The 11,834-nt window shown below is 50.3% G+C and overlaps 2 protein-coding genes across 2 annotated transcripts; one reads left to right on the top strand and one right to left on the bottom strand.

Annotated features, from left to right (window-relative positions):
- The first annotated feature begins 1,908 nt into the window (after positions 1-1,908).
- On the top strand, positions 1,909-3,060 carry LOC136509950 (uncharacterized). The gene has a single exon (XM_066504531.1). The coding sequence runs from the start codon at positions 2,185-2,187 to the stop codon at positions 2,896-2,898; it is 714 nt and encodes a 237-aa protein (XP_066360628.1). The 5' UTR covers positions 1,909-2,184; the 3' UTR covers positions 2,899-3,060.
- Positions 3,061-3,969: 909 nt separating this feature from the next.
- On the bottom strand, positions 3,970-4,963 carry LOC136511119 (uncharacterized). The gene is made up of 3 exons (XM_066505318.1): positions 4,690-4,963; positions 4,128-4,606; positions 3,970-4,023 (listed from the first exon to the last, which is right to left on the bottom strand). Exons 1-3 carry the CDS (start codon positions 4,961-4,963, stop codon positions 3,970-3,972), a joined length of 807 nt encoding a protein of 268 aa, XP_066361415.1.
- Positions 4,964-11,834: the final 6,871 nt, after the last annotated feature.

The following is an 11,834-nucleotide window of genomic DNA, read 5'->3' as shown; positions in this document are numbered from 1 at the left end:
GGCAACCCCACGTACGCGATCTGATTGGGGTCGCAAAACTGAACCCTGGTTGCGACTTCCGTTACGCAGTGCTTATAAAAAAGAAGGTTCCCTAACCGTCTGGATAGCTGATGCGAACGAGAGACGCTAGCCACACCAAACCTTAAGCACCCGATCTAACCAAAGCACAGGAATAAAGGGAAGGCCGCCACCCTATGTCTCCTTCTCCGATCTCGTCGACGGGGTCATCACCGTCACCAGCAGGTTGACCAAGGAGGGAGTCGCCGCTGATAGGAGGACGCCAGTGACAACTGTACAACTACGGGATACACCTTCCTTGAGACTCTGTGTCGGGGCCTGCTCTCTCTAAGTAGACACGGGTCCCCGCACCTAAAGCCTAATGACTTCCTCCTATCCTAATGAAGGTAAACTCGAGAGATGTACTAATCTAAGCCTGAGATTAGGTATCCTAATGTTGTTTAAGTTTTAATAACCCTAAGTAATTTCTAACCGTTTGTTATCGAGATCAGTATAAATTAATAAATATACTCTCACGTTATATGCATGTACCAGTGCAATCCCCATTAAAGGGCGCAACATGGAAAGTCGAGATAGAACTCTTGTCATAATCATCTATGGACAAACTAATCATAGCCTAACATGTTGGCAACAAACTCTTGGCTGACTTATATGAAAGATCAGAATTACAACGTAGGGGAGGCTGACAATAACTTTGTTTTTTTCCGTTGCAACGCATTGACATATTTGCTAGTTATATATTACATATGAAGGAGTTTTGTCAACGAGCCTATCAGTGTGTGGCTGTCTACACATGCAAGATCTGAGATCTGTTCAACACTTAGTGACCGACACTAGCTGAAATTCTGTTTATGGACTGAAATCCTACCGAGCCATGACCAGCCTACCTCCCTTCCCTCGGCCAAGACCAAAGCCGCCACTCGCCATGAAACTGAAGGAGCAGACCATGTCCTATCCCCCCAAAAAAAAAGAAGTTGGCATTCTTACAAAATAGCCTATGGAGAATCTTATTGCCTTTCTTTTGTTTCATGTGTTTAATCCATCTTTGGCACTATCCTTTTTTTTTTTTGTCAAGCAATCCTGTCCTTTCTTGCCCCCAAATGTTGTGTCCTCCATGCCAGGTTCATATTATAGCACATATTGGCACACGGGCGCAAGTCTAGATCCATTTAGATGGTCACTAAAACCCAAAACAGAGGTTAAGACCTAAAATGATGTATTATATGAGTGCAAAGACTGATATAACACATTTTGATAAGTTTGAGGATGGACCATACACTTTACTCCATCAATAGTCAATAGTAATCAATCTGAGTAATGGGTGGGGGTTGTGCTGCTGTATGCCTTACTCTGACCACAACCACGAGACAGTGAAACATATATTTTTTAAAACATATAAATGTGAACCTTATGCGCGAGTATCTTCTCAAAGAATTCTGCAGCAGACCGAAAACGGAATATAATAGCCAACCGTCCTCGTGCATGCTTCGATTCGACCGTTATTGGTTATTATTCAGTATTATTCACCGTACGGGCTCCTGTAGTTTTGCTTCCTTGTCCTTGCTTTCACCTGGATTATTGCTCCTTCGAAAAACTTGGGGTAGGGCATGCAGAACGAGATGGGCATTGCCGGCCGTTGAGCTTTGTTTTCAGCACGGTTGCTGAGCTACAGTTCTTTTGGCAGTGCAAAGCCGGGGACCAGGGCCAGGACGATAATGGTGGGAATTGCTTGGTGATCATGCATGGTGCCTTCGGTCTTTTTTTTCAGCCGAAACATGATGCCGAGGACTTCTCGGCGACTCCACCATCTCACTATAACTCACCCAAGGTAGCTGAAACCTCACTGGCGCTGATCACCTTCCAGTGACACAGCCTCGCTTGGTAAAACGACCTCAGAGGTCAGAAAGGTGTGGTACTGTATCGTAAGCCGCAAGTGAGCCACCCTAGCGGCGGCACACGGCACGAGCTCCCCCGTCCCGCGTATAAAACCGCGCCATCGGATCGCTCACCGAGTTCTTGGATCGTGAACTCGATCGCGCCGCGACGACGACACATCTCCCACGCCGCGGCGACTACCACCTAACCACCACCACACCACTTCCCACTTCCCACTTCCCACAGGCTGACCCGCTCGCTCGGCCGATCGAGATCGAGAGAAGAAGCAAGATGCCGCTGCCGCCAGCTCCCAGTCCCAGCACCGGCGCCCGCGGCGGCGCGGCGACGCCGCCCAGCAAGCCGCAGAGCCCGCTCCGCATCACGCACGAGGGCGAGTTCTACGCGCGCCTGCTCACCAGGGAGAGCTCGGTCGGGAACCCGCCGTCCTTCCGCTACTACGGCACGGGGACCGGCGCCGTGCCGTTCGTGTGGGAGTCCCAGCCGGGGACGCCCAAGGACGCCTACTCCTCCTCCTCCTCCCGGATGCTGGCCGCCGCCGCAGTCGCGCCGGTCATCACCCCGCCGCCCTCCTACTACCTCCGCAGCGGCGTGCCACTCGGCCACAGCGCCCGGCGCCACGGCAAGACTGGCGGCGGCAGCAGGAGTAGCGGCAAGTACTTCGGGTACAAGCTCAAGTGGGTCAAGGTCAGCTTCATCGCCACCGTCTTCCGCAGCCTCGCCTTCGGTAATAAGTCGAGGTCCTCATCGTCGGCGGCGTCGGTCAAGTCCACGTCGTCGTCCTCTACACGCTGGCTCTTCTCCAGCTCCAGCACCGCCGACGACGCCGAAGCCCGGGAGCAGGAGTACTGCGGCTACGATCCTGCTGGTGAGCCGCGGACAAAGGGGGTGTTCTGCCTCGGCATCCGGCCGAGCCCGTGGATGGTGCAGTTCTGCAGCGGCCAGAGGGAGCAGACTGGCTGGGTGTACGGCTGGCGCCCGTCGTAGTCGTCCGGCCGCCGGCCGTCACTGTCGAGCGAAGCATATGTGCACCGCCCGGTTCGTGTCCGTGTATGCAGTACGTGTGGTTGTGATCTTATATATATATATATATATATATAGGATCGAGCTAATTGTTCGTGCATATGGATGTTCCTGTGTTTGATCGAGTGTCCGTCACTGTGCTTGGAAACAAGATAAGATAAAAGCTGTTCGTTTCGGTCGTTTAGTGCGTTCGGCTGGGCTGGCCGGCGCACTCGCAAAAGATCACTGTTCATATGAACAGTGATTTTAGCTAGAACAGTATTTTTTTCTCAACAATTAGCCGGAACGGTATTTTAGCTTATTTTTCAGTCCTACCGAACAGCCTTATTGTTGTTGTTGTCTAGCTATAGCTAGTGGTATATATGCAATCCATATTGGAGAATGGAGATCAATCACGACTAGAGACCCGACAGTTCACGTGCTCCTCAAACGACTCTCCGTGTCTGGGGTTCTTCCATTGTAGCAAGCATATGTTCGGTGTAGCTCTGAAGTACTCAGGGTGGCCGTTACTCGGTAGCTGCAGTGATAGATTGATCCCGACCAGGATGATCTTCAGTAAGATTAGAAATAATAAATTCCAACAATACTAAAAAAACAGTGGGTTCCATAGTTGGTACGGTTCCCTTTTAAAAAGCGAGGCCCTCTCTATACACCGGAGCCCTTTCTTTCATCAAAAGGTACTGTGAAATTGTATAGCTCACATTCTTTGGCTCTACCTATCCATTATAGAGTAAATAACTCTCTTCACAATAAGAGTTATTCATACAGTGATGATATTTAATGAGTTAAATGCACCAGAGGTCCATTAACTTGTCGGCAGGTTTCGGTTAGGTCCATCAACTTCCAAAGTGGCTTTTTGGGTCCATAAACTTTGTACGTCGTATCATCTAGGTCCATACCTATCCACGTTGGCTTCTCGTACTGACGTGGCATGATGTCGTGGCCATGTAGACCAGCCGCAGCCCGACGGGCGCGCGAGCAGAAGCCGGTGGATGGCGCCGCGCCACCCCACTTTGGAAGCTTGTATCTCTCCAATCAGGCCGAATTAGACTTTGGCACTTTAAGCAAAGTTGGAGATCTCGCGTAGCTCTACAACATTTGTTACTACCTCTTGTGCCAAAACTAAACGGATTCGAAGTTAAGAGGGGACAAAAATTGATGTTTCCGTGTATTTTTGCGGTAGTATTGGTTACTTGCTTCAGGATTGAGAAACGAATGGTGTCGTGGCCGACCACAGGCAGGAGAGTGACGCCACGTGGCTCCTCTGTGCTGCCCTCGCTTGCGGCCTGCTCCAAGAAAGCCATGGCCACCAGCGTCTTAGGGTGGCAGTCGCCGCAGGCTACCTCTAGGAGGCCAATCGCCGACAGGCAGTGGTCCTCGGCGATGGCGCGCTCTCCGTCCCTTAGCATAATCCTTGTCTGCATCACGAGGAGCTCCGCCCTCGCTTGGGCGAGCTCCCTATATACCTTCGGGTCGATCGCCACGTACTTGCGATCATTAATCCGGCGAGGCGCGTCGATGTACAAGTCCTCGGCCTGGAGGACGACGTCGATGGCTTCCCGGAGCAGCTCGAGCGCGGCGCCATACGCAGAGTACCCAGTCACGCAGCGTGCGGCGAGCGGAAGCGCGGAGCGCGTGATGAACCGCGCGAGCTCCAGCGGCGGCAGCTCCACTGACACGTTAGGCGCCTCAAACCTGAACAGAGACAGGCACGCCGCCCACGTGTGGTCGTCGCATGTTGCGTCGCGCCCCCACCCTGCTCGGCGATGGTCTCCATGACGACACGGGCGACTCGGCCGGAGCCGATCTTGCGGTCGAAGGTTCGGAACACGCCGTGCACGGAGACACACCCGGCCCACGTGCTCCGCCGGGCGATCCCAAGGCACAGCAGCATCGCCAGCGCGTTCTGCTCGACGCGGCCGGTTTCTAGTGGCGCGCGTGGCGAGGTGCAGCATCGCCGGAGCTCACGCGTCAAGCGCTTCCACGGCGTCTTCCCGGCTGCACACGCGCAGGCGGCACGTATCAGCATCGCCGTTGGGATTGGCACCGGCACGAAGAAGCTGCTGGCCTCAAGCAGCCTCTCGGCTACCTTGCCGAGCCCGGCGGGTGTCTCCCAGCGTAGCAGCGTGAAGCACGTGTCCAGGAGCTAGACGAGGCCCGGGTTGTCACGCACCGCGGCGTCGTCCTTGGGTGACCACGTCGGCGCCCGGTGCGGCTCGTCCCTCATCATCTCCCGGAGCTCGGGCGGGTTAACGGCGATCTCGGACAGTATGGAGCCGACGAGGGTGAGGCCTAGAGGCACGCCACACACCTTCGCTTGGATGACCGTAAGTACAGCCAAGTCCTCATCTCTAAACATGCGCGCGCCCTTCATGAGATGCATGGAGTTGGGCGCGTCGAGGTTTCCTAGCTCGAAGACCCTCACCCCCTGCAGGCTGGGGAGCCGCGTCGTGATGATGACGTGCGTGCGCCCGCCGCCGCGGGGCAGGAGCTCCTTAATGGCCCGGCCATCCCACTAGTCGGGTGAGCTCCTTGTTGATCTTCTCAATAGCAACTCCCTCGATCCCGTGGAGGCTTCTGGCCCGCTCTATCGTCGTCGTCTTCAATACATTGTCGCCGACAGCGACGCCCAAGTGATCTGTGAGCTTGAGGTAGCTCTGGCGCTGGTACCTCGCCTCGCCGTGAACCCAAAGGACCTTTTTGTACTCGTGGGCGTGCCTATGTGCAAACTCAAGCACAAGCTCCGTCTTCCCGGAGCCGGACGCGGCAGAGATGCAGACCACGCCATGTAGAAACGACGCCCCGGTGATGGAACCGTCCAGAGGCATCGGCCTCTTCCCAGCGACCTTGTCATGAGCAGGAGTGCCGCCGCACAACATGGCCTCCACGTCGAGCAGCTCCCTCTCGTGTCCAACGAAGCCAGTGTTCCAGGGGAACGGGATCTCCGCGTCCGCCGCGGCACGCCACGCCCGGACGGCCGGGGCCGCGCACCGAGGATCTGGAGCACGTCGAGGATGCAGTCCCGGAGGTCACCGAGGCGCACGCGGCGTCGCTCTCCTGCCTGTGGTTGGCCACGACGCCATTCGTTTCTCAATCCTGAAGGAAGTAATCAATACTACCGCAAAAATACACGGAAACATCAATCTTTGTCCCCTCTTAACTCCGAATCCGTTTAGTTTTGGCACAAGAGGTAGTAACAAATGTTGTAGAGCTACGCGAGATCTCCAACTTTGCTTAAAGTGCCAAAGTCTAATTCGACATGGTTGGAGAAATACAAGCTTCCAAAGTGGGGTAGCGCGGCACCGTCCACCAGCTTCTGCTCGCGCACCCGCGGGGCTGCGGCTGGCCTGCACGGCCATGGCATCATACCATGTCAGTACGAGAAGCCAACGTGGAGAGGTATGGACCTAGGTGATACAACGTACAAAGTTTATGACTCAAAAAACCACTTTGGAAGTTGATGGACCTAACCAAAACCTCCTCGCAAGTTAATGGACCTCTGGTGCATTTAACTTATATTTAATTATGAAAGTTGGCTAAGTAGCTGACCTTTTAGTCCGTTCTTTTAAGATAAAGGATCATAAGCCTTTTTCTACGTACGCGCTACCCAAAACAGGATTGAGCTATTCCATCCCCAGTTCTCCCATCAATCAAATACATGCTGGTTAGTTTTGTGCTAAGCCAAACTATCTTAAGTTTCACTAATATAATTTTTTTTTAAATGATCAACATTTATGACCCCCAAAGAGGTATAATATAAAACAATGCTCCATGACGAATCTAATGACAATTTATTTAGTAGGATAGATATTAATATTTTTATGAACTTAGTTAAATATTTAATAGTTTGATTCATGACAAAACTTAAATTTCAATATTTTTTGAGACGGAGGTTGTATACTTGTATCTGCTTAAATCATGTGAAGCATAATAATCTCCAGTCCGTACGTGCACGCCTGCTGCGGTTGATTGTTATGGGATCTGCCTGTTGCCAATGTTTATCGTGCAGCACGGCATCAGGCAGATCGATCGGATCCTTGTTTTCGTGATACGTCGACAGAGGCAAGAAATAACAAATGCAGACCTTTATTCACGCGGCAGAGTGTACCGCTAGACTTGCCATCGTAGGCGCACGTACGTATCGTACGTCGTCGTGCCATCAATATCCAAATCCGGCGATGTACCTCGCTCTCTTGCGGTACACGTACCAGACCTGCAGGGTGCGCGGTGCAGCTATATACACGTACGCAGTACGCTATATATACTGCCTCCACTCGGTTGATGATCTTAATTAAATTAAATGACACAGACGGGATTCCGCTTTCGCCATGATGGCAGGTTACCTCTCTGATGAGGATCCTAACGTGCTTTTTGGCTGAATGGAAGAGACGAACTCTCAGACCTTGATGGCTTGATCAATCAGACAATTAACTGATTAAGTAGGGCACAAGGCAGAGCAGCTGAGCAGGTGACGGCCTAGGGCCTAGGAAGGACCATGCATATCGCCGCCTGTGGCACGTCGGTGCAGCAGGCGCGCAGCGCGCATCCATGGCCGATTAATTATTGGCCATGCCATTACCCCGGCCGGCGAATTTGAGGGCATGCACGGTCAGTCTTCTCTTGGCGCGTACGCAATCTAGCTAGCTACAGGAGTATATGCTGTAGCCCATGTACATGATGTACTGCCTCTCCCTACGCGTAGGCATCGGATGCATCGAGCACCACCAAATGCATCGGGATCACCATTAATTCACTGATTGGTGCAGTACTGCTACCGTCCAATTCTACTATCCGCATGTACTGCACTGTACTGGTAGGATCGCGGGGGATGATGCACATCAAGCAAACCTACGCTATACAGTATTGCATATAATATGAGCTTGTCCCATATAATATTTAATGAATCAAATAAAATTTTATGGTATGTAATATTAAGTGTTGTATGGCTTAATACCATACGGGATTTTGACTGAACGCTGACTCAGCTTATATAGTTGGAAATTATTCATCTAAATTGATAAGCTGAGAAAAGGATAAAGGCGTGCCACACGCGCGCACGCCGCCGTCGGCCGGGCCGTGGCAGACGGCGTGGTCAGTCTTTTGCCACTTAAATCCACACTATCACGGGAGTTTCGCTCTTTGATTGTGGAGGCGAATAGACTGCGTCAGTTACCGTCCCTTCCGCTTCCCGTCTCTTGGGATTCTCCGCTACCTTCGTCTCCTTCTCTGGTCACAGCCATATATCCGTCAGTTCAGCCCCGGTCTTCGCACCGAGTTCCCGAGAGACTCCACATCTCCGTAGCCTTCTGTCTTCCCCATCCCGTTCCTCTGTGCGCACGGAGTAGCGGGAGAGCAGGTGCCTCCGGAACCATCGTCCGCTTGAAAATCCTGCACGGGGTAAGCGGCGATTAGATTTTTTGGGAGCGATCCGCGACTGCTCGTCCACGTACATCTTCTTCTCGGTGATTGCCTGTGGAACGTCAGGGCGTCTTCTTCCTGGTGATCCGTTCATAGGACTGCACTGCGAACATCTTCCTGCATCGACTGTGGTCCGCGACTTCGAGCAACACACTATGTTGACTAGTGCGAATGGAGCCTCCGATGCCCTTGGCATGAGACCCTCCGCTGGGTACAGTCTAATCTCTGTGATTTCTGTACTTTGTGTTTTTACTGTGTTCACCAATATGTCATCTCTACATGCTGTAGTGTTCATAAGAAATATACACATGCACATATACGTTATCACAAACCTGCTGATGTTATATTTCTGGATTAAACTGATAATGAAACTGCCTAAATTACTAACAATCTAAAAACCTAATGTTAGGTAATTTTCTGTCAGTGATTTTGCTGCTGCTTTGAAGCCAAATAATTTTGAGGGCAAGAATTTCATAATATGGCATGCCAAGATGGTATTATGGTTGACTGCGATGAACTGCTATCACGCCGCACAGGGAAAGCCTGAACAGTTTACTCCTGAGGAGGAGCGAAAGTTCTTGGCTGCCGATAACCTGTTTCGAGGTGCCATGATTAGTGCACTTCATCCCAAGTATAAGAAAAACTACATATCTTGCATATCATGCAAAGAGTTATGGGATGCTCTTGAGGCAAAGTTTGGGGTTTCTGATTCTAGCAGTGAGCTGTACCTTATGGAGCAGCTGTATGACTACAAAATGGTTGAAAACCGTTCTGTAGTCGAACAAGCTCATGAGATACAGGCACTAGCGAAGGAACTAGAACATTTCCCATGTCTGTTGCCCGACAAGTTTGTGGTCGGCGGTATAATCGCTAAGCTGCCACCTTCTTGGAGGGATTTTGCTACTTCTCTAAAACATAAGAGACAAGAGTTTAGCGTGATTGGGCTTATTGGATCTCTTGATGTTGAGGAGAGGGCGAGAGCAAAAGACAACCATGGAAAAGGAGTTGAGTCTTCCGCATCCAATATAGTGCAGAAGAAAAACTCATTTGCATCTTGTAATAAAAAGAAAAAGAACATACAAGAGAACAACAATGCAAAGCCTAAGCAGACTGCTGAAAGCTCTAGTTTGGTTTTGGTGAATTGATGAAACCCTAAGTGCTAACCTAGTTTATCAAGTGATCATGAGATAGGTAGCACACTCCAAGTGGTGAAGCAAATGAAGATGATGCCATGATGATGATGCCATGATGATGATCAAGTGCTTGGACTTGGAAAGAAGAAAGAGAAAAAAACAAAAAGCTCAAGGCAAAGGTATAAATCATAGGAGCTATTTTATTTTGGTGATAAAGATACTTAGAGAGTGTGATCACATTTAGGATTAATAGCCGTACTATTAAGAGGAGTGAAACTCGTATCAGAATGTGGTTATCAAAGTGCCACTAGATGCTCTAACTCATTGCATATGCATTTAGGATCTAGTGGAGTGCTAACACCCTTAAAAATATTTGTGAAAATACGCTAACATATGTGCACAAGGTGATACACTTGGTGGTTGGCACATTTGATCAAGGGTGATGAAGTTTGGGAGCAAGGGTAAAAAACTCCACCGGTGCCCTAGACAGAAAAGACGGAGGTCACTGGAAGTGACCGGACGCTGGCCTCGATTGGACCAGCGCGTTCGGTCAGATGTATCAGCGAAGATGCTGGCGTCGATCAAACGACCGGACACTGGGTCGCTCTACGACCGGACGCTGGGTCGCTCTGCGACTGGACACTGGCAGGGTGCATCCGGTCAGTGCTGACGTACGCTGACATGAGGCGCACAAAGGAGACGTCTCTGACCGGACGCTGGCAGGGTCCGGTCAAGCATGATCGGACGAGTCCGGTAGGCAAAATATGTTCCTAGAACCTTACTGGAAATGACCGGACGCTAGAAGCTCAGAATCCAGTCAGTTATAGCGTAGCGTCCGGTCAACTCAAGTGACCGTTGAGATCGGGACACATGGCTATCGTCGGGCGACCGGACACTGAGGTCCAGCGCCCGGTCAACATGACCGGAGCGTCCGGTCAGCCCGTGTTGTGCCCAATGAAAGGGTACAATGACTCTATTTTGTGGGGCTTCTATTTAAGCCCCATGGCTGATTCAAGCTCACACATTTGGCATTTTCATTGATATAGCAACCTTGTGAGCTTAGCCAAAGCCCTCCCACTCATCTCCATCATTGATTCATCATCTTTGTGAGATTGGGAGAGAATCCAAGTGCATTGCTTGAGTGTTTGCATCTGGAGGCACTTGTTGTTCGTGTTTCGCTATGGGATTCGCTTGTTACTCTTAGTGGTTGCCACCACCTAGACGGCTTGGAGCAACGAGGATCGTTGAGCGGAGGTTAGTGATTGTCTCCGGCTCTGATCGTGGTGATTATGAGGGGTTCTTGACCTTTCCCCGGCGGAGAGCCAAAAGGTACTCTAGTGGATTGCTCGTGGCTTATGTGATCCTCATCTTGTGTTGGTTGTGCGGCACCCTATTGAGGGTTTGGCATGTGAAGCCAATTAGTGCATGAACCTTCAAGTGAGTGAATCGCCACAACGAGGACTAGCTTGCCGGCAAGCAAGTGAACCTCAGTAAAAATCATTATGTTCATCATTGATTCCGAGGTGATTAGTCTTCATTGTTATTCATCCTTGTAATTGATTGGTTCCTTCATCTACACGGCGGTATAACCTTCTTGATCACTCTATTTACATTACCGCAAACTAGTTGTCAAGCTCTTTAGTGTAGCTAGTTGTGAGAGCTTGCTTGCTTGGTTGGTGTGGCTCTTTAGTTAGCCTTTGAGAGCACACTAATATAGAGTAGTGTCATAGCTATTGTGTGAATAGATACTATCTAAATTAGAATTATGGTAGGTGGCTTGCATTTTGAGTAGGCTAGCGCAACACTTGCTTCGCCTCATAATGTCTAACCATTTTATTAAGTGTTGTTGTAGAAATTTTTATTAGGCTATTCACCCCCTTCTAGCCATTAGGACCTTTCAACTGCACAGTTTAAGAAGAAAAACAACAAGAAAGGTGGAGGATGCTTTGTTTGCGGGAGTGATGAGCATTGGGCAAGTGCGTGCCCAGACCACAAATATAAGCAAGAAAAGAAATCAGCAAACATGGTAATTAGCGACACTGGAGGAGGAACATCTAGGTATGGTAATTCTTTACCTTTTGTTCTTTCAGTTTGTCTTTCACCTGAGTAGTGGATGGACAGTGGTCCTAATATTCATGTGTGTGCTGATGTTTCTTTGTTCATTTCCTATCAGGCCAGCAGGAGTGGAGCCTTACTGATGGGAAATGGTTCGCATGCGCGTGTTCTTGGTGCTGGTATGGTCGTTCTGAAGTTTACTTTAGGAAAGACGATGCTATTAAAGAACGTGCAGCATGTCCCCTCCATCAAAAAGAACCTTGTTCGCGCTTCTCAGATGTGTCGCGATGACTT

Source organism: Miscanthus floridulus, chromosome 16 (assembly GCF_019320115.1).
Source record: "Miscanthus floridulus cultivar M001 chromosome 16, ASM1932011v1, whole genome shotgun sequence".
Taxonomy (NCBI): Eukaryota; Viridiplantae; Streptophyta; class Magnoliopsida; order Poales; family Poaceae; genus Miscanthus; species Miscanthus floridulus.
The sequence above is the reverse complement of the archived record's forward strand: the minus strand, read 5'-3'. Positions and strand labels throughout refer to the sequence as shown.

Coding starts and splice junctions, on each gene's coding strand:
- LOC136509950 (XM_066504531.1), top strand. CDS start 2,185: ATGCCGCTGCCGCCAGCTCCCAGTCCCAGCACCGGCGCCCGCGGCGGC.
- LOC136511119 (XM_066505318.1), bottom strand. CDS start 4,963: ATGCTGATACGTGCCGCCTGCGCGTGTGCAGCCGGGAAGACGCCGTGG. Junction 4,607..4,689: donor GGAGACCATCGCCGAGCAGG/GTGGGGGCGCGA, acceptor CTAACGTGTCAG/TGGAGCTGCCGCCGCTGGAG. Junction 4,024..4,127: donor GTTTCTCAATCCTGAAGCAA/GTAACCAATACT, acceptor CAAATGTTGTAG/AGCTACGCGAGATCTCCAAC.